Source organism: Spea bombifrons, chromosome 9 (genome assembly GCF_027358695.1).
Source record: "Spea bombifrons isolate aSpeBom1 chromosome 9, aSpeBom1.2.pri, whole genome shotgun sequence".
Classification (NCBI taxonomy): Eukaryota; Metazoa; Chordata; class Amphibia; order Anura; family Pelobatidae; genus Spea; species Spea bombifrons.
In genome coordinates, this window is record NC_071095.1 from 39,669,488 (window position 1) to 39,692,573 (window position 23,086).

General features: G+C 41.3%; 1 protein-coding gene across 2 annotated transcripts in view; it reads right to left on the reverse strand.

The window, feature by feature from the left end:
* The window catches only part of MAPKBP1 (mitogen-activated protein kinase binding protein 1), a 59,301-nt gene that overhangs the window by 24,342 nt on the left and 11,873 nt on the right, over positions 1-23,086 (reverse strand). For both annotated transcript variants that reach the window (XM_053474681.1, XM_053474680.1), the window contains exons 2-4: positions 16,844-16,935; positions 3,202-3,264; positions 712-769 (exon numbers count right to left, since the gene is read on the reverse strand). In XM_053474681.1, coding sequence (XP_053330656.1) covers positions 712-769; positions 3,202-3,264; positions 16,844-16,935 — 213 coding nt within the window. The remainder of the gene's footprint in view (positions 1-711; positions 770-3,201; positions 3,265-16,843; positions 16,936-23,086) is intronic.

Genomic DNA, 23,086 nt, shown 5'->3' on the forward strand with positions numbered 1-23,086 from the left:
AATGTGTAAAGCCTTCTCACAATAATCCATTACAATGGACAATGAGCAACAGAATCACAAGACAAGCATTGTCCAGACTGTAGGACTTTCATCAATATTAATGCAATAAAAGGTCGGAAATAACCGTAGCTTGACACGTAGAGAGAGGAATCCAGGGTGACGTAACATCCCAATTCCTAGAAGACTAGGTGGGAGATAATGAAACACGTTATGGGATGACGACATCGGTAACTATAAGGGAAGGAGTACATGCCTGTCTTGGCTGCCAAGAAAAAATGTGAGCGAGCAAAGCAGCCTGATTTGTGTTTATTTACACACATAGGCATGACTATTGCGTCTAAGACTGCTCACTGTAAGGTGGTGGGACAAGTCGGACTCCAAGACTGTTACACATATGGCTCTGTGGCATCCGTCCACCTGTCCATTTTCAGGATCGGAGCCCCCAGATGACCCTTGTACTTTCTGCCACGCCAAACCGACGTCCTGTGAGCTAAAATTACTGTCTGGCTCAGCTCACCAAGAAGCAGCTATCTAGGTAACTTTCCCAGTGATGCCTATGAGAATTCTCATTAATACCAATGCCAAAATCTGTAAGAAACTGGACTTATTTATCCAGCCTTGTGTATGCATTATCTAAAAAATGTTATTTAAATGTTGTACCCTAAATAGTATGGGCTACAGTTACATTAGGTGATACGTTAAAATACTCACTTCTCCTGTTACCAGAAACTTGCCATCTGGAGAAAAGGCCAGAGCCGTGATAGTCTTCCTACAAAGAAAAAAAAAAAAACAATCAATATTCTCAGCCACAAAAGCTGGTCCTGTTTCTTTTACAATGACTGGCTCTGCGTCCGAATACTTTTCTATCAAAAAGTACAACATCTAGGAAGAACTTTACAACTGATGTAAAAACACAGAGATCCTTTATCAGTGGAAGCTAGACTTTTAACTCGTAACACCATGCTGCATTTTTTATCCTACTACAGCAAAATCTTTAATGTTACCCATAGTACACCATTTTCTAAACTGTTGTACCGTGGCATGTTTTCATTGGCTCATTGTTAGTGAATGGAGACTTAATACAAAACTCTGGTCCACTCATTGAAAAGATGAGCTGAGCTCTCCAGTCCATTCTGCGAATTCTGTTTTCACACCAATGGTTTCATCTCTTGAAAGGGCCATTGACCCACTTTCTTCAGAGTCTGTGTTAGCGGCACATGACCATTAAACATTCCCGGAAAATGTATGAAAAGGGAAGCCTTTTACTCGATTAAAAAGGCATTTGACAGTATAGGGAATTAAGCAGAGTAGGTGGAAGAGGATATTTATTTCTGACATGTTATGAAGATGTTTATCTCTTAAAGGCACACTCCAGCAATCTTTTTTAATGTACATGATATCCTTGTGTCACCTTTTTCAGCTTGCAGGAGATGCATTTGTCTGTCCCCCTCCCAGTTGCAGTAGTGTGCATGCATACATGATCACCGCCAGCCAGCACTACAGCACATGAGAGTTACACAGGGGGGTCTAACTTTAACGCACATAACAATGTCCTCTTTAACCGATTTGTCCCCTTGCAAATCCATGGAAAGGGGGAACCACATTGCTGTGCATTTGCCTCGCATCTAACTCATTGGGTAACAATGACTGAAAGAGGCACATGGAGCTATTTGAAGCCCTCTCCTGGGGGTGAAGCTAGCTGTGTGAGGGGCGTGGCTATCAGTGAAAGGGGTGTGGCCCAGGACAGGCCCATGGACTCAGCCTCATGTCAGACAGGAAGTAAGCGAAGGACACGGTCTGAATACACAATCTAAACGCAAACTGATCAACAAAAGGCCACAAGATCAGCGAGTTACATGGATTCCATGAGCAGTCGGAGGGCAGCAGGTCAGGTATGCACTATTACCTTTTCCAGGCCTCTAATGTCTTTGTCCCGTCAGCACAGAACCTGGTGTGATGCATTCTTTTCATTGCTCAGGCCAGGAGCACTCATGGAGCATTATGACTATCTTGTTTTTACGCCCTTACATCACCCCATGGGGTTATGAGAGTTTAAAATTTTTTAAAAAGTCCTCGCAGTCACTAGCCGGCCATGTCAGGCAATTTATAGCCTCTGGAGACAACATAAAATAGTACCGTGACAAAAATAATTAAGGTCAAATGAGTAAATATCCAACAACAACAACAACAACAACAACATGGATGAGGGACATGTCCTTGTGACAAAAAAAACAAACAAACAAAAAAAAAAGCACAGGAGGGTTACGAAAACCAGTCAGCAACCTCTCAACCATTAAATGCTTTTTTGTGTTAGCGTAAGAGGGCTATACGATCTCCCATTACCTATGGGACATATTTCAATACAATACTTCGAATTGATAAAATAGACATTGATCAGCTGTCTAAAGGAATTAATGTAATTTGCAGCTTGTCTGTTTTGCATGTCTAAACTTTTGGTGAATAAAGAACATTAACAAAGACATCTTGCTTCCTAGAAGATACACTGGAGGCCCTTATATGCACAGAATGGCTGAATGTTAATTAATGTTTCTTTGATTCCAAACGCAGAGAGCAATCAGAACTCTTTCTACTGTATATACTTGGGTATCTATCCTACTGTCTGCGCAAACTGAGTGCTTTCCTGCAAGCAGTAAATACTGGTGGGAATTCCAGAAGTCAGAAGGGCACATTACTGTACAGCAAAGCAAATTAAAGCATATTAACGTTCTTACCGAGTACTTTAATATGCTTTGTCTAGCGAGGTTGTTTGGAAAATTCTCTCATTCTGGATTATGCTCAATTGTAATTCTTAATCTTGTATGCAACGTTTAGTGCAAACATTAACACACTTACTATGTTTCTGTATGTAAAAAGCTTACACGTCATAAATTCTGTTATAGCAGGTTTACAGAGAAACTCTAAGGGTGTAAACAATCTCTAGTGCTAGAGGCTAGTGTAGAAAGTGAGGGGGCATCTTGGCTCACTACAGAGGACTTTTTGGTGTGCCAGACACCGAAAACCATATAACCGGCCATTGGCAGATTGACAGCTGCACAGCCATAACGAGTAAAACAAAACCCACAGCTCGATATCCAGCGTTATAACCAATCACAGGATTCACTTACTGCAATTACATATAAAACTAGAGTTAACTGGGTGGACGTTCCCAGGTTTGTCTTGAATAGTGAATATAGGACTCACCTGGAGCTGTTCAAGATGTGGTACTGTTTGTTTTTCCTGGGATTTAACAGGACAACAACACATCTACAAAAAAGAAAAAAAAATACCCATTAAGCATATAACATAAAGGTTTAAGAGTTCCCATTAGAGATGAGCCCAGCATGACAGCACAATGGACAGAAACAAAGATCAGACAAAAATGTTGACTGCTTATTGCCATTCCAATGTCCCACCTCGGGAAATGTGTTCACGCACAATGTCACACAATTCCTGCCAAATGTCAGCACTGTGCTTGCTATCCTGCTGGCAGTCCCATTAAATGGGACATTTGGGGGGACAACCAGCATTAAAGAATGCCCTGGCAAATTCAAGACTTGTTGGCTGCTACTGTTTTGGACACTTTGGGTCAAAGCAGATCTCTCACTTTTCCCACATATTACATTTTACTGTTCATTGTACAAACAAAGTAAACATATGCAATAGGGCTGCAACAACTAATCGATAAAATCGATAATAATCGATAATGAAATTCGTTGCCAACGAATTTCATTATCGATTAGTTGAATCGATTATTATCGATTATAAAATGAGGGTTTTTTCAGAGCAAACGCTCTGAAAAACACCCCTCATTATATAATAGTTTAGTCTGACTCACAGCAGCAGCTCCTACTTACCAGTCCCTCCCTGTAAATCACTGTGACAACTGGCCCCGCCCCCTTCCTTCTCCCAGAAGGCCAGAACCACATGGCTGTGACACTCATCTAACTGTAAGTATAACATTAATATTTGGGCTACTGAAAGTCAGGGGAGGTGGGGGTTAATTTAGGGGCAGTTATGGTTAATGGGGTGTTTAGGGTTAATTTAGGGGCAGTTATGGTTAATGGGGTGTTTAGGGGCAGTTATGGTTAATAGGGTGTTTAGGGTTAATTTAGGGGCAGCTATGGTTAATGGGGTGTTTAGGGTTAATTTAGGAGCAGCTGTGGTTAATGGGGTGTTTGGGGTTAATTTGAGGCAGTTGTGTGTTTAGGGTTAATTTAAGGGCTGTTGTGGTTGACAGGGTCTTTAGGGTTAATTTAGGGGATGCTGTGGTTAATGAGGTGTTTAGGGTTAATTTAGGGTAGTTGTTTTGATGGGGTATTTAGAGTTAATTTAGGGGTAGTTATGGTTAATGGGGTGTTTAGGGTTAATTTAATGATGAGGACTGAGGGTTAATTTAATAAAGTTAACTTAAGGTGCAGTTAGAGATAAAGGGGGGCAGACTAAAGGGAATCTAAATCCTGGGGGCAGTGAAGATTAACCCAGTACTTATTTATAAAAGTATGGTGTCAGTGTGCTGTGAACAGGTCTGTGACTCTATGAGGGGACTATGAGATATCTTGGGGGGGTATAAGGCATATCTGGGGAGGACGGAGTGACATATCTGGGGGTATAAGGCATATACAGTATATAAGGCATATGTGGGGAGGGCAGTGTGGCATGTCTGGGGAGGACGGAGTGGTGTATCAGGGTGTATAAGGCATATCTGGGGCCACAGTGGCATATCTGGGGGTAGAGTGGAGTGGCATATGTGGGGAGGGCAGCGTGGCATGTCTGGGAGGCAGCGTGGCATGTCTGGGGAGGATGGAGTGGTGTATCAGGGGGTATAAGGCGTATCAGGCAGCGTGGGAGGCAGCGTGGAGTGGCATATGTGGGAGGCAGCGTGGAGTGGCATATGTGGGAGGCAGCGTGGAGTGGCATATGTGGGAGGCAGTGTGGAGTGGCATATGTGGGAGGCAGCGTGGAGTGGCATATGTGGGAGGCAGCGTGGGGTGGCATATGTGGGAGGCAGCGTGGAGTGGTATATGTGGGAGGCAGCGTGGAGTGGTATATGTGGGAGGCAGCGTGGAATGGTATATGTGGGAGGCAGCGTGGAGTGGCATATGTGGGAGGCAGCGTGGCATGTCTGGGAGGCAGCATGGCAAGCCTGGGCTCAAATGTGCATAAAATGGGGGGGCTGGTTGGGAAATAAAGACAAGAAATGCATTTTATTAAAGTTTTTTTTATTCTGCTGTTTGTATTTAACATCATTTGTTTATTAAATTATTTTAAATAAATGAAAAATTTACATTCATTTTTTTATCCGATTAATCGATTAATCGACAAAATAATCGGCCAACTAATCGATTATGAAAATAATCGTTAGTTGCAGCCCTAATATGCAATGACTGTAATAGTCTAAAGACACATATCCACATTACAAACCCTTTTTTTTGTGGTATAACATGGCCAGTTTAACTTCTCCTCGGGGCCCGGATGAATGTTAATTCCCATTACGTTTTCTCCCCTTTTGTTAATTACCGATTAGCTCAGGCTGCTTTTATAAGGGTGATGGGTGGAGGACAAGACATTATTTAATATGCTAGTTTCGTCACTTTACAAACAGCCCCTTATTTAATACTAAATATCGCCAAATGAATCACTGTAATTATCAGAAAACACAAAAAAGTGGTTTGAATATACACGTTTACATAAGAGAAGGAATTTGTTGAAATCTGTAACAGCGACAGTTCTAGAGTAACCACATAGAACCCGCATACTCCAATATAGAACGTACTGTGGCAACAAATGTCCCGGTAACTTTGCTCCAGCGTGGATAAGGACTTTTCTGATTTACAAGCAGTTAAAAAGCACTAAGTTTATTGTGAACTTTCTGTGACATTACAGTTATGAAGAGATGCAGACGCTGAACGCTTTTGGCTGGTTACAACCCATCTGGCAAGTCAGCCTCCCTCTGGTCGCACCGATGCACCGGGGTCCATACAATTTCACATGCCATTTGGACACAGATTCTCAAATTCATCCCAACTATATATATATATATATATATATTTATCCTTAAAGATCGGCCTTTCTTCCTGAGCACCTGTCACCCAAGGGTACACAAGGACCATAACCTTTCCAGGCATTCAAAAACATCCCATTAACCTATGAACAAAGTGATTTCCCTCACAACACACTGTTCTACATCCCTAAACGACACGGAAATGCGTTTGCTAATCAAAGATGCAATTTTCTAAACCAGGTACGCAGTTAATAATATGTCACTAAGTCATCCTCACACCGCTTAAACAAAAGTGGTTGTCCTTGGCTTATTGACACATTGAAAGGTATACAAAGTACCAATAAACTATGTGGAAAGGATAATCAGCATGTACGGCATAGGACAGTGATGGCGAACCTATGACACGCGTGTCAGTGCTGACACGCGTAGCCATTTGGGGTGACGCGCAGGATTTCCTGCGATTCATCCTCGGCTCCTGCACGGCCGCCGAGGATGAAAGAATCTGTGCTGGAGGAACGGGGGGGGGGGGGGGGCGCTACGTGCAGTAGCGTACCTAGCGGGGGGCGGGGGGGCGGTCCGCACCGGGTGCCGCTCATCAGGGGGGTGCCAACTTGGCACCCGGCACCCCTCCAGAGACGGACAGTAAAGTCCGCCGCTGGAGGAGCAGGCTCGCAAGGGAGCGGTATCGGAGGTCTTTAACAGACCACGGGCTCCCTCCCTCCCTTGAACCCGGCTTAAAATCACTCAAGGGAGCCGGAGGTCTGTTAAAGACCTCCGATACCGCTCCCTTGCGATCCGCGCGGCAACAGCTGTTGTGCGCCGGGGTTTGTTGTCAGATCCCGGCGCACAACACTGAAGCCACGCCCACCGCTGTCCGTGCCCTCTGAACCCCGTGCCCTCGGAAGAAGACAGAAGAACTGAAGAAGAAGAGGAGCGAAGAGCAGGAAAAGGAGCTGTAAGGAGAAAAGAGGAAAGGTAGGAAAGCATACAGTGAGTAGATTGGTGTATGTGTGTGGATTGGTGTATGTGTGTGGATTGGTACATATGTGTGGATTGGTATATATGTGTGGATTGGTATATATGTGTGGATTGGTAAGTGTGTGAGAGTGATGGGTGTTATGCTGTACCATTTCCAATGTATTTTTCATTATATAATTATGCTCTAAAATATATCATAACTCCCATCACTCTATACTGTTCCATACAGTGGCAGAGCTGGGAGACAGAGGCCTTGCACCCCCACCGCAGGACTCCTGAAAGGTAAGTAGTTACTAAGCAGGTATGTTAAACAATTTGTTTTTGGTTTATTAACCCCTTCGCGACCTTTGCCGGTTCAGGACTGTCATAACAAGAAGGTCACTAAATGACCTTTGACGGTCCTGAACCGTCAAAAAATTAAATAAGCTTAGAAAGTGATCAAGGATCACTTTCTTCGCTTAAACGGCCTTGCTGCAATGCCTCGATGTCGAGGCATTCAGCAAGGCCGAGATCGGCATCGGGGGCCATGTCTGGCCCCTCCCCGGAGCGTCAACAGCCGCCATACATTGTATGGCGGCGGACGCCCGTTTTAAAAGCGTTTAGGAGGCGATCAACGATCGCCTCCTAAACTTAAATGGTGTCGCTGGAATGCCTCGATCGGGAGGCATCCAGCGACACCAAACACTTACCTCTGGGTGGGCTGTGACCGCTCCGGAGAGCGGTCACAGCCGCCGCTGCCGGTGATCTTCGCCATCAAGTAAGATGGCGGCGGCCCGGGAACTACAACAATAAAGACGAAAAAGTTTGCTAGAGGGTCTCCAGACCCTCTAGAGAACTGGCTCCACTTGCTGGTTGAATTCAGGTACTGCATTCAACCATGCAAGTCAATGGAGCCCAGCTTTCTAATCACTATGTGATTAGTAAAATATTCAAAAAAAAACATAAAAAATGGAAAAAAAAAAATAAAAAAAATGTGCTAACATTTAAAAATAATTATGCAGTGATGTCACTAGATGAACCATCCAGTACCAGCAAAATGTGTAAAAAAATATATAAAAAAAAAGTATTAAAAAAAATAAAATAAAATTAAAAAATAAAGTTTATTATTTTGAGCAAGTGCTAAAATTTCTCAAAAATCTCAACAAAGAGTTAAAATAAAAGCACTTCAAATACCCAAGGGGTGTCTAATATATAAAAAAAAATGGCTGATGGGGTAAATTGGAGTGGCCTAGCTCAAAGATAAGGCATAGTGTACCTATCCAAAATGACTGACCAAAATGGAGAAAAAAAGCGCACTTCCCAAATGTGGCATTTTAAATCTGAAACAACCCAACAAACCCATGCATGTCGGGTATCACTGCACTCAGGAGATGTTCCTGAACACACATTGGGGTGTTGTTTGACAGTGACATATACCAGAACCTGTATATCTATAACTAAAGTACAATTTGTGTGAAAAAAAAAAAATAATAATTACTATGACAAAGTTTGACAAAGTGTAGTTCTATAATTGGTGCATGGAAAGGGTTAAAATAACAGCATTTGGAATACCCTGGGGTGTCTAGTTTTCAAAAATATATGGTTTGAATGGGTTAAATTGAGTTAACCGGCTTCAAAGATATTCCAAAGAGGAGATGGAGGCAGAATGACCAAATGACCACCTGAATTACGCATGCCCCAAAAGTAGCCTTTTACCAGCCAAACAATCTGACAAACCCATGCATGTGGGGTATCGCTGTACTCAGGAGATGCTGCTGAACACATATTGGGGTGTTGTTTGACAGTGACATATACCAGAACCTGTATATCTATAACTAAAGTACAATTTGTGTGGGAAAAAAAATAAAAAAAATTACTATTACAAAGTTTGACAAAGTGTAGTTGTATAATTGGTGCATGGAAAGGGTTAAAATAACAGCATTTGGAATACCCTGGGGTGTCTAGTTTTCAAAAATATATGGTTTGAATTGGTTAAATTGAGTTAACCGGCTTCAAAGATGTTCCAAAGAGGAGATGGAGGCAGACTGACCAGATTTGTTAAAAAAGATTTGGAAATCATAAAACGCTGCTTGTACTTATTGCCCTATAACTTACAAAAAACAGCAAAAAAACATAAAAACATTGGGTATTTCTAAACTCAGGACAAGTAGTAGAATCTATTTAGCTAGTTTTTTTACTTGCTTTTTTAGGTGAGTAAAAGATTTTTCAAATAAAAGTCATAAAATGTGTTTTTTTTCAATTTTTCACCATGTTTTTTTTTATTTTTTTTATAGTAAATAAGATGATACGATCAAAATAATGGTATCTGAAGAAAGCCCATCTTGTCCTGAAAAAAACAATATATAACTTATGTGGGTACACTAAATGGGTGAGGAGAAAATTACAGCTGAACACAAGCACCACAAAAGTGTCAAAACAGCCTCGGTCCCACAGGGTACAAAACGAAAAATGAGCCCGGTCCTTAAGGGGTTAAATACAATTATATATTGCAATTATACATTTTTGTAGTTTAAACTATAAATTGCGCAAAATTATGTTTTTTTGTCGAAGTGACACACCACGCGAGTTATGCTCGATTTTTTGCCGATTTTTGACACACCACGCCAAAAAGGTTGCCCATCACTGGCATAGGATCTGGAATAGGGATATTCACATTCTTTACATTTTAATGTCAGGAGTTCAACATCATGGTTTATTGCCCCCCTTTTAGCAAATTGTGTATTTTATTATTTTATTTTTTGCTTTAATTTACTTCTGTGAATGCTGGGTTTTATCTTGTTCAAGTCTGAAGAGTTATTGTTTCCATGTAACTTGCCTGTAAGTTAAAGAGAAAAATCTTGTGCATAATACTCCTTTGCCCTGCTTTGGGGCACATGGGCAGAGGATGCATCCCCACGGCAAACACATGTACAAATGGCTACATAAACAGCCTTTCGGTCGACTTTCAGGCAAGCAAGATACACTGGCATAAAATAACCCGGTAACACCACCTTACTGTATGCCATCAGTGTATCGCACGGTAGTCATTTAGGAACCCCTGTCTTGATGTGAATATGTAGGTCTGTGTGCAGCAGCTCATGTCATGAAATTCTTTACAACTCATTTCACATGTCCCAGGTGAGATTATAAAGCAATTTGTTTTGAATCTCAACGGTACTTTGCAGTAAAGTATAACTTTTCTTAGCAGGTAGGTGTTAGGCTGGAAAACTTAGCTGAAGGTCTCCATGGTTGTCCCTCCGTGTGCACAGCCTGCCATGCAGACTAAATGGGGCATCACCTCTCAGCCAAACTAAATGGGGCAATACTATCCTACACGGACATTAGAGAAGCTGCATTATGCGGCTTATTCAGCCATACGCAGCTTGCACACAGGACCTTGGAAGACACTTGTGGGAACTGTATTTCCAGAAATTATGTTGCACACTACGTTGCAGGTGATACACTTGGTGCAGCGCTCTTATCTCTAGGGTTAGCGCACAGATCCAGGCAAGGAGAGCGTCAAAGCATTATTTATTACATACCCATAGCTACAGCTGTTGTGGACAATGGCACTTACAGTCAAGAGCATTAACCAAGTTTAAGAGAAGACCTAATCCACTGATTATCCCGATATGCCAGAGTTTGCCGATCTTTGAACTATACGGCAAAACAGAGAACCGCATGTTTATGTTTAAGCGTTGTATCCCGGTACTTTGCCCAGGGCAATAAATTCTTGCAACAATGGGAATGTATAGCTCTCCTCCAACCCTTTCATGTTTCTTTGATGTTGTTCCAATTTGCTTCATTTTCTGTTGAAGACGAATGATCATCATTCTAGGATTGTCTTAAAATGCTTACAGGTGTTAAGATTCTTGAAAGACAGGAACCTCACTTCTGTGGGACCGGCCAACCTTATTAGAACAAGGCAAGCAGCCCTTATAGATTTCACACCTATCCAACAGAATTGCAAGAATTCAAGCAGATGCGTCAAACAAAACTGGTGACAGGTTATGGCAACTTGCATACCATCAGACAATTAAATATGCCACCACTTGGGCAACAATTCACCATCTGGGGCACCGGAGTAACAACTGACGCTCGATGCAAAAAAATGGCCAAAATAGAAAAAAGAAGGCCAACGCTTTACTCCTGTTGTGTCTGTATGTGTAAAGGTATATTGTTATCTACTCCATCTCTAAGTTGTACAGCTCTGCATAGTATGTTGGCGCTTTAAGGATAATTATAATAATAATAATAAATAATCTGCGTAGCAAGAACTGCCACAATGGTTGGAAAGTCATGCTTCATACATCATGATGGGTCTAGTTTCCTTTAGGGTAGAATATATTATGTTGTATATATGCAGGTTATAATAATCCAAAATAATTGTTGAGATCAGTTCTTAGCCAAGATATGTTTCATAACCAATCACCTATCTTTCATGCATAAAAAAAGTAATACATTTTTTTTTCTGATAACCCGCTGGAACAACGTGTCAGCTACATTTATATCTGTTAAGACCACAGCTAAACGTGGAGGGTCTGCTAAAATTCTCTGATGACATAGATACTGTCCACTGTTGCAAATCCTATCCAAGCATCATGAGCCCTAAATATGAAAGTTTAAAATAAGATAATTATGCATCCATAATGCAGAACCGATAACACAGCTCCTGCAGCCGATCCCTGCAACGTTTCCCACTAGTGGAATGCTGCCAGCCCTGGACTTGTGAGGACATGAAGTTTTACCAGGACACGAGGTAGAATGCAGGATAAATTGTTTATTTGCCGAAGGAGTTAAGAGTGCAGCACAGATGTCTGGCGTGCAGCGCTCCTGGCTGCCTGCGCTCTGACACACTCTGCTATCACCTCCTTAAAGGCTGACAAATCTCATGTAGAACCAGAACAGAAACCCGATCCAGCTGACGCACAATCACTATTAACCCCTTACATCACAACAGGCCCCGTATTCCAGTACCAATGTTATTCTGCATTCTGAAAGCTGCAAACAAATATATATATATTATATAGACTTTAGAAAGATAGAATAAAAAATGCTGATATACATAATAACACGTGGGTAAAAAGGTAACTTTATTCTAGACATTAAGCCACTAGCTTGAATACAAAATCTGCGGAGAAAAAAAGAACTGAAAACATGAATGTGTGAGCGCAGAAATAGATTACCGACTGTGGTTTTAAGAGACCTGCACATCATGATTTCACTCCACATGTTGCTTTCTGGCTTTCATTTGAGTAATGCGGCCAACAATGCGGTCTGTAAGCAGTGTTGTCTTTAATAATAAAGGAGCCCTAAGGTTCTTCCAGTGGGTCCCCCAACCCAGTAATACCTGCAACCCAAGAGGATTTCTCCGTCCGGCCATGTAACTCTAGCATTGCACAAGTGCTGTGAGTGTTGAGGGGTCCAAGGGCCGGTTATTCTGTTCCTTCCCCTGCATGGCTTTGGCTGAAAGGATGTGCAACTAATGACTTAAACGTTATAACAATGGGTTCTTACCAAGAGTTAGAAAACAGAGTAATACTGAATTAGGTTGTCGATCACAAGCATATACTATTTTACATGTAAACATCGCAAAAATTCACGCTAAACATATTACACATCTCGGCAGTGAATGGAAGCGACACTTTCAATGAGTGGCTGGCAAGCACTGACCCATATTACACATTGTACACAGCAGAAATTCGTTCCTAAAGAATGGTTATGTTGCACACCAACAGATGTCCATTGGGTTTGTTATCCTAGTTTCATAGTAAAAGGGTGTTTAAGCAATTAAATGAAAATTCATATACTTGCGTATTTCACCATTACGAATATACTTCCAATTCGGAGCTGCAATAGCCACAGCTTCCTGCCTGAAAGGATTAGTCCAGCCCTGCTTTCACATAGTGGATAACTTTCTCTGCCAGGTCAGTTTTGATCACAGGCTTAGGTCCCACCTGAAGCCTACGTTGTGCATGGAGGAGCAGGGTAGAGATGCTTCGGATGCCACAACATGTGAGTTTCTCCTTAATGCAGGGTCACCTGGGCCATTCTTGTTGGAGAAAAGCTCATAAGCACAAGACTCGTGGAGGAGCGCACAATGGCTTCCAGGAAAGGACAGAGGGCAAAAGTTCAGACTGTTCTAATGTTATGGGGTGTCAATACAAAAATAAGCAACTATTACATATAAAATGAATTAAACAATATGTATAAATTCTACTTAATAGCAGGTTGTGTAGAACCACTCCTACAGGATGTGTATATAATTTGGTTCAAATTATATGTTCTAGTTTATACTTACAAATGCATGTAAAAACACAAGGGGTGTATATATGCCGCATGAGATACACCTGGGATTCTGGGTATAAACACCACTTCTCTCGGCCCTGGCCATTCTCCAGTTACACCCATCATGGAGGTCGATTCGTTAACACGGATAACTGTAATTTTGGCATGCTAGCAAAGAGGCCAGTAGCCTTCCCTTTTTAAATGTATATTTTATCAAGTCACTGAACAGCAGCCATTATTGGGCAAAGAGTTTGGTAAGAATTTGCTGTTATATTTAATATGTAACTGAATAACAATTATATTTATAAAGGTTTTGGGTTTTTTGAGGGGTGATTATTGTAGCAACTTTTCTGTTGAAGAATAACAAGCAATTATAGTGACAGCATGAGAACATGAAAGAGGTTCAAGCTGAGATTTTGGGAAACGTTTGTATCACAATTCCGTAGAAGTCATAAATTGCTGAATTCCATGTATGGACAGGGCTAGACACAACCTGAACTAGAATAAAGAGTGGATTATTATAATTACCTACCGGATGGGGAAGAGGGTGCAGTAAATACTTCAAATCATGTTTAATGTATATATATATATAAAAAAAAAAATTAAGATTTCACCTCTCAGAACGAGGGTAACCCTTGATACCCTGCGGATTTGGCAACCGCCATCCCATCATGGTGACCACTTTGTTTAGCCTTAATGGTAATGGTACTAGTTAGGAACTTTCTGTATTATTCTGCATCTTCTGAAACGTATGTAGCCTTGTTTTACATATAGAAGTAAAGGTCACCTTTGTTGTGCCCCAAAATTTCCATATCAAGTTTATTGACATGATAATATCATAAAATAAGAAATATTCAAAAAAAAAACATATAGGTAGGCTTTTGTACACAGAAAGCTATTTGGCGACAGGTTCGTTTGGTCACAAAAAGACACAGTTCCTGGCACTAATTACACAGCGCAGGAGCCAGCATCCCCAACTTCAAACACCACACAGGGGAACGGGCTTCCTTCCTTTGGACATTACAACTGGAGTCAAAACAAAAACTACAATCAATCTGCACAACTGTAAGAAATAAAAACAAATAGCCCATAGAGAGAAAAGACAAACACGCATAACAGATTTTTACAGCTTGCCAATGGCAGTTTGTAAGCCTCGTAAATATCCAGACACTTATTACTATTCACAGGTGCAGTCAAAAAGCTGACACCATAGGAGGCTCATGGTCATATTTTCTTGATCAAACTCTTCTTTCTTAGTTTAGAGCATTTTAGCAGTCAGTCAACTAATTTGAGGTCAACTCTGCTCCAGCAGCTGCAGTCACACCAGGAGAGGGCAAGGGAACCAGAGTGAGGGGTGAAGAATTTGTTGTGTTCTATTTGCAGTTCCACCTAATGTTATCCGTCACAAAATGTCCATGATGAATGGATCCTTGCCGTGCTCCCTTTATCAGTTTCAATCCATTCAATGTTTGGGACAACGCTGGAAAGGATGCACAGATTAAGTGCATCCTCTGCAATATGTATTTCCAATTTATTGTATTGCGCACCTGCCTCAAAATAGCTATGATACAGATTACAGTGTATATAGGCACGTACTGCGATTTACAAAGTTACAAGATTTTACACCGATTAAGAAGTGTTTGCTGTTGTAAGGGATTTTGAGCAGCTTAAAAGAACGCAAATGGTCAGTCTTTATATTGTCGTCCTGCCATATCCAAGTTACGGTATTATTTTACTGTTCCCGACAGCCCACTAAAGAAGAATGCATATGAAAGTACTTTGTGGGAATGCGTGGACCATCTGCCCACTCACAATTTGAAGTATGGTATAATAGTCAGTAAACGTTGCACATTCAACATCCCTAAAGACAGGAAGCTGTACGCGGCGGCCTGAACAGATATTCACATTATGAAAGCGAAACAAAAGAATAGACACACATTCAGGATAATGTTAGCCCACACTAGTTACTTATTATTGTGAAGCGTCTCATTATCTGATCGTTGTAAACTGGGTCATTTAAAAAGTGGATGGCATTGTCTGGTTCTGTTGGTCCATACTTTATACCAATTAGTATTCACAGTATTTTGAGACAAGAGAGTGCATGTACAGATCAGAGGATGCATGCAAAAAAAAAAAAAAAAAAAAAAAAAAAAAAAAAAAAAAAGGGAGCTATGGATGCACTGTCCATTTCAGACAACTTTAGCTAATAAGCTGCTTATGATTTCTAGCTTTTCTTTTTAAAATGATGCCTTATGACAAAATATAATGTAAAGTAAAGGACATGGAATGGTTTTCTTGCATAGACATGTTATTTGAGGTGTTAGTTTGCGGCCTTACTGATCATGGAAGAAATACTTCATTCAGGGAGTATACAATAGCTTGCTGACCATTACGGTGGACACACCAACATCTAAGAAGCTACCCCTTACTACAGGAGAACTGCGGCCATATATCTTAGCATATGAATATTCATTTATTGAAACTACCTGTAGCTTGTGCTTTGTGTATTAGTGTAACTCACTTGTGGAAGTGGAGATTGGAGACAGCCTGGGACAAAGCCAGGATTATCTAACCCAAGTTCTCTCTCTGCGTCTTGCTTACCCTTAAAAAGGCTGCCTCAGCCAATCAAGAACAATGAGCAACTTAACACAAGGGAAGAGATCCCAAGGAATAATAATCGTGCAGATTCTGAAAAATGGACGTTAGATACCATTCTCCAGGGTATGCACATGATTGATTGTTATTTATATGTATGAAAATCGGCCTTGCAGAAGTCATTTAGTTTAAAATATAGAAACATAGAAAAGGAGAAGTGAAAAACTGAAGAACACTGAGTACAAACTAATTAAAAGGAAGGGACTAGTGCACTAGACAAGTGCACCCACTCGGTTAGTTTCCCGGTAGTCTAAGAACCATCTAGCAACAGACAAAACCAGTCTTTCCCATTACAGCCTCTAAAACAGCTGTATGCCCCCCTAGAGAGGAGCCTGGGTGTTGCTCTTGAAATACACTACGGATAATTAGATAGTGGGTAGGGTAAAGTGTGCTAATTAAAAGGAATGTGGGGGAGGGAACCTTTGTATAGTCTACCTGAAGGCAGAAAAATAGAGCAATCCAGTTTGTGGTTGCCCATTCTTACAGAACACCTGTTTCAGGAATAATTAGGTTGACAACTTAAGAAACAAGCAATAAAAAGCACAGTACATTTTTTGTCCTTTATTCTGCATTTTTTTTTAGAAGATGGTTTTAAGAAGAAGAGATAATGCTTGTCCAAAGTTCCCGGCAGAACGTTTACTATTTTATTTCCATGCACACCACACCAACAAATAAAGAGTATGTGAAACAATCTCGTCCAAAATATACACCTCTCCTTGATGGGTCAGTCTTGCATTTTAAAAATTATATTTATCATACACATTTACGCTATCATACTGGCAACTGGAGGCATTTAGAATAGTCTACAAGTTCATTCAGGACATTTATGAATTAAATAATTAATTTACAGCCCAAGCATTCATTTACAAGCAATGTCACTTTATAAAAATATGGCGTGACTGTTTTTTTTTTGCTAATAAAAGTTGTAAATGAGTGACTCACCCAGCTGGGTACGCAACAAGGCCAGTTTTGGGGTCACAAGATAGTCCTCTTCCAGCTGACACGGTGATTCCAAGGACCTTCTCTAACATCACCTGTCAGACAAATAAATAGCACAAGGTTTAAGGTTTCTACCAGAAAGCAAACAGGACGGATAAGGGGGGGGGGAGTTTCACACAAACAATGAATACAGTACACAAAATCAAGTGTTAATGGTTGCTGCAGTAGGGCTTTTGATGCAAACATCTAACATTGCTGTAGACAGCAGTCAATCTCTTATTCTAGCTGATGCCAATGCAATCCTGTACGGCAGTAATTGGGCAGATGACCATATTGCACAGTTTAGCCATCCCAGTGCCCCCCTGTTCAACGGGCCAACTGGGGAGATCTTCCCATTTATACTATGGAATGCTGTGCCTTTCTTTGGATCTCAGCCATAATAACCATAGTAAATATTAAGGGGGTGCATGGAGTCATTATTTGGGTTTTACTGGAGAAACATTTCATGTCCACAGGGGCTACTATAAAATAATTTTATGAATTACTACCTAACCGGTCTGGAACAAAACATTTTACCTATTTTGGGGACTTATATATATATGCCACTTCCTATTTTCTGTTTCCCACCACCTTATTTCATTATCTCAGCAGAAGATGTGGGAAATATAAGGGTCTTAAAGCCTGCCAAAAAAGGTACGGTAAAAAAGGTTTCTGGACCTTACAGGCAGTCTTTAAATGTTTACTTATTGTTGAAGGCATTGCCCCTTTTCAAGAGACAGAAGCTTTAAATAAAACAGAGCCACCAAGATAAAGGAAACACTGAGTGCAGAAAACCATTCAATGAAACGGCCTATGAACAACCACAAAGGCCAACAACATATATTAGGTCATGTCCAGCAGCGAGTGGACGAAGTCATCAAAGAGAACAGTCACTGATACATGCGGAATAAAACAAACATGTTCTACATAAATGGCTTTTTGCTTACATCAGCCAACATAATGAACCTAATGAGGTCATCCTGTGACTAGGTGGCATCATTATCAATATACCTTCTTATTATGATTAGGTCCTCCACTAATAAAACAAACAAATAAAATAAAAATTAAAAAAAGTCAACCCAACAGAAACATCAAAAACTTTTACCACGACAGAAGCATTCTGCTGTGTGTGAGGAGGGGCAACTTACTGAAATGGGAGCTACTGTAGCCTTACACCAGATGAGATGCCTCAGAATGGTCATGGGCCGATAATACAGAGGTATTTCTAAGAATATCTAAGAACACCAGTGTACAGCGAGGGCCACTGTATTCACATTACATAGTGTTAAGACCCCACTTGTGTATATACCCAAAGTATCCAATATACATCATTCTAATTCAAACATGCTCTACACCGTGCATAATTATTCAATTAGCTCAAGACACGTCCTGAGGTCCTTCCTGGAAACCGTGTGGTATTGTGAAGATGCAGAGGTATAACCATGGTGTATCGCTAAACCTGAAGGCTGGCATGCCACAGTGTACAAAAACATCAGACCACATCTGTTCTAGATCAGAAGACCTGCACCCGTGTAAGAGGCCACGCTGGGGAATAACATACCCCATAAACACATTCCAATGGACGCTGCACTGAGCAGACATGAACTAATACCCAGAAACAAAATGCACTCCATACGATGGGATCCTGATGGGAGAAACTTAGATTTTGCAAAACACCTGGAACGCAACCTTATACACAGTATCATTGGCCGTCACACGTCTACTCAAAACATAGACTTCTTCCGAATCTCATTAATAACAATCACATCATTTTAGAGGCATTGCTAAACTTATTTGCATAGCATTCAGTATTTTCTTTTTTTTTTTTATGACCAACATTCCAGGAAATTAAAATGCATGCAATCTCATACAACTCTACAATGCAATGTGTGGCCGCTGACATGAGTATTCTTTCCATGGAATCCACTTGCACATTGCAAGACACAGTGCTTACAAAAGCTGCTGGCAGTCCCGATAATGAAGACATTTGCTAGGACAGCCGGGATAAAAAAAGAAAAAAAAAATTGTGAAGAGAATGGAAACATTGACTTGGCCTATAAACTCATGGTTTAGTGAATAAACCCCAGTCTGGTACAGAATAATGGTATAAATATTTTTAAAAGGCAGCTGTCAGAAAGGAGAGGTCAGCTACACAGTACATCACATCAGCAGAGGACACATAAAGGAGGACATTTATGCTCCATTGATTAATGTCAAACTTCTAAATGAACGCACCCTTGCTTAGATCTGAATTGGCGGCTATTGAACAGTTTGAATTGTTGCTGGAAGGTTTTTAGAGCATCAGGGAAACAAATAAAAACAAGGTCAGCTACACCACACTGGAGTAGTAACGCGGTCATCTCCCCCCACAATCAGCAATGTTTTCTATTCCAGTTGACCTATATTCATAACTCATTTGTCTCTCAACAGATGGGAAGAGAGTCTGCCAGCAGAACAGAAGATGCATGGTCCCCACGCATAAGAAACATGACAAGGCTGTGACCCAACCATGTAGACAAAGACACTGACTGCGTACATCAAAACCCTCTATTTTCATATGGGGGGGGAATAAATATATCATCTATATAAAGATCTATATCTATCTATAATCAGACACCTGTGTGTGTATACAGGCTAAATTCTACAAGGCACACAGATTTGTAAAATAGCGCGGCTAGTGATTGGTCCCACGTGTGCGTGGATAGAGGAGATTCTGGAAAAATAGTTGTTTTCAGTAAATGAAAATAAAAAAGGATCGGACGAAATTATATTCCATTAAACGTAGTTTTTATACTCAGGATTTCCTCTTGCCACTTCCTCCTTACCACAAAGATCCTGAACTTAACAGCTGAAAGCTTGGTGGTCTCCCAGTTTCTTACTACATTCACTGCCAAGGTGACGTTTTCTGGTTTGATCAACATAATTCGGTTTGGTGCAGCCAGATATCACGTTATTCGCATCTGATGCAGGGTGCACATATAATACCTTACGGGTAGAAAAACCAAACCTACACATCCTATAGGGTCAAACGAGCTGGCATGCCCTCGCCATCAACTTTACAGGAATTTTTCTCATGTCTAGATCGGCAAGGTTTTAAATGTGTTCACGCTTAGTTTCTGCGCTGGAACGTATCCGTGTAATTACTAGGATAGGAGGAGAGCAGGATTCTTTTAGGGCGCTGCCTGTGTTCTCTGGCACCAGGACAGGTACATAAAAGATGGGAATGGCAGTTTACAATCTACAGGTAATCAGTGCCTAAAGGCAGAAGAAATGGAAGGGTAAAAAAGCAAAAACGAGCCTGTATGTACACCACTGTGTAGTTCTCCATCTCCTTTGTGCCAGGACACAGCATCAATATAGTAGAAAAGGCAAAGGTGCCAACCTTTTGGGGTCTTGTGGCCTAGTTGTCAGTTAATACCTCAAAAAATAAATAAATAAATACTGAAATAGGAGATCTGCAGCTGTTAAGAAGCATCCCGTATTGGGACATTGCATATCTTATTTTAAATTACAATTAAAATGTTAAAAAAATACATCCCCCTAACATTAAAGGCAAGGAGACACAGTGGGAAATAAAACCTGACCCATGCAAACCTCCTCCGGGATATTTTTCCAGGTCTAAATAAGACACGTCCTCAGTAGCCACTTCTTTCCCACAGAAAACAAAATATTGCGTAACACACATCAAGAATCCTTGGGGAGACATGGTGCCAGCCGAGGGGGTGCCAGCGTCCACCCACTCAGCTGGGAATTTATTGTTCTTGACAGGAAAAGGTCCAGAAATGCCTCTGCTTGCCAGGATCAGCTGCAATGTTGGAGCAAAGTACACCAACATCTCCTGGAGAAGCAGTACTGCTCCATCTGAGCAGAAGTAAAGCATTCTTATTAAAAATAGTTTGTTTTGATATTTGAGGATCTAATTAAAAGCGATGCTGAAGTCCTTCTGTGTTACAATCAGCTAAGAAAATATTGAATTGTAAGTGATACAATTGTAATCATACAGGGGTTGCCAAGGTCAAACTCTGTACAAACAAGGTTGGATGCATTGTTTAGTTTGACAGAATTTGTCCTAGAAAGGGTCAAACATGCAAAAAAAAAAAAAAAAGTGAATTGGGGGGGAAAAAAGGGTTCTACCACATCCTAAAGGTGCTCTATTGGATTGAGATCTGGTGACTGTGGAGGCCATTGGAGTTCAGCGAACTCATAGTCATGTTCAAGAAACCAGTTTGAGATGATGTGAGCTTTGTGACACGGTACATTATCCTGCTGGAAGTAGCCATCAGAAGATGGGTACACTGTGGTCATAAAGGGATGGACATGCTCAGCAACAACACTCAGGTAGGTCGGGTTTAAACGATGCTCAATTGGTACTAAGGGGCCCGAAGTGTGCCAAGAAAATGTCCCCCACACCATTACACCACCAGCAGCCTGAACCATCGATAGAAGGCAGGATGGATCCATGCTTTCATGTTGTTTACGCCAAAGTCCGACCCTGCCATCTGAATGTAGCAGCTGGAATCGAGATTCATCAGACCAGGCAACGTTCTTCCAGTCTTCCATTGTCCAATTTTGGTGAGCCTGTGCGAGTTATAGCCTCGGTTTCCTGTTCTTAGCTGACAGTAGTAGCATCCGGTGTGGTCTTCTACTGATCTAGCCCATCTGATTTAAGGTTTGACGTGTTGTGGGTTCAGAGATGGTATTCTGCATGCTTTGGATGTAACAAGTGGTAATTTGAGTTACTGTTGCCTGTCATCTTGAACCAGTCTGCCCATTCTCCTCTGACATCAACAATGCATTTCCATCCACACAACTGCCGCTCACTGGATATTTTCTCTTTTTCGAACCCTGGAGACAGTTGTGCGTCTCCAGGGTCAGCAGTTTCTGAAACACACAGACCAGCCTGTCCGGCACCAACAACCACGCCACGTTCAAAGTCACTTAAATCCCCTTTCATCCCTATTCTGATGCTCGGTTTGAACTTCAACAAGTTGTCTTGACCATGTCTACATGCCTAAATGCATTGAGCTGCTGCCATGTGATTGTCCGATTAGCTATTCGTGTTAACAAGCAATTGAACAGGTGTACTTAATAAAGCGGCCAGTGAGTGTACTTCCCTCCAGTCTCCAATGCTGAAAAAGGGAATGCTGTGGGCCTGGATCTATTTAGAATCCCTGAGCATGTGCAACAAGAGCGCTCGTTTTAATGAATGCTTGCCTGCCACCAAGAAGCTGTCTGACCACTATGGAGGACAGCTGTTAGGGCTGAATGTTCTAAGCTGTACCCCAATGTACCCGAAACCCTCACCAAATCAGAATGCATTTAAAACTGTCCTTCTGAATCTCAAAATAAAAACGACAGAAGAGTAATATTCTTCTTTAATTATGATGAAACAGTAGTATAAGTGTCCCTAATAATTGTAGAAATGTAATTGACTAGGGGAAGTACCACCAAACTGGCTTGAACCTTGGATTCCCCTTTGGGGGAGCTTCGCAATGCCGCAAATGAGTAACAGTGTAGTTACATCGTCTGCTGTGTGACCAGCAGCTGTCCAGGCAGATTAGTTATTGTCAGTCTGGAGGAAATCAACTTGTGTTGATGCAACGTATGGAACGCAAAGTGTCAGACGCGGAATGCTAATCTCTGTCACTCGATACAATAAGGTTTACTGTTTGAGGAAACAAATGAACACAAGTTCTCAAGATCTGCAGGATTACTGAGATGCTGAAGGACAATACCAGTCTCTCAACCTTTTCCTACAGATCTCAGGGGTGTACTAAGACCAACCGGGGTCGTGTAACAGGAGTTACGCGAGGGGTTGTGCAACGCAGGTTATGCAAGCCTGCAGTACTATGTCAGCAGCTCACACAGTGCAAGCTGCAGCGAAGACAGGGCTGTGCTAACGTTCAGAGAGTACGCGCGCGTGTGTGTGTGTGTGCGTGTGTGCGTGTGTGTGTGTGTGTGTGTGTGTGTGTAGTACTTAGATCAATAATACGCCATGGTACAGTAATCTACCTAAAAACTACCATGTAATAATATATAGACATCTATGCTTAATATACATTTATTGATTAGATATAAACCCCAATAAAAATCACACACACACACACGTACGTTCACCATGTACCTAATGTTTGAATTGAATTTTCTAGTTAACTTTAATAGAACAAATTGATAATTCTGGCGCTGACTCCTAACCTGAGCTGGATA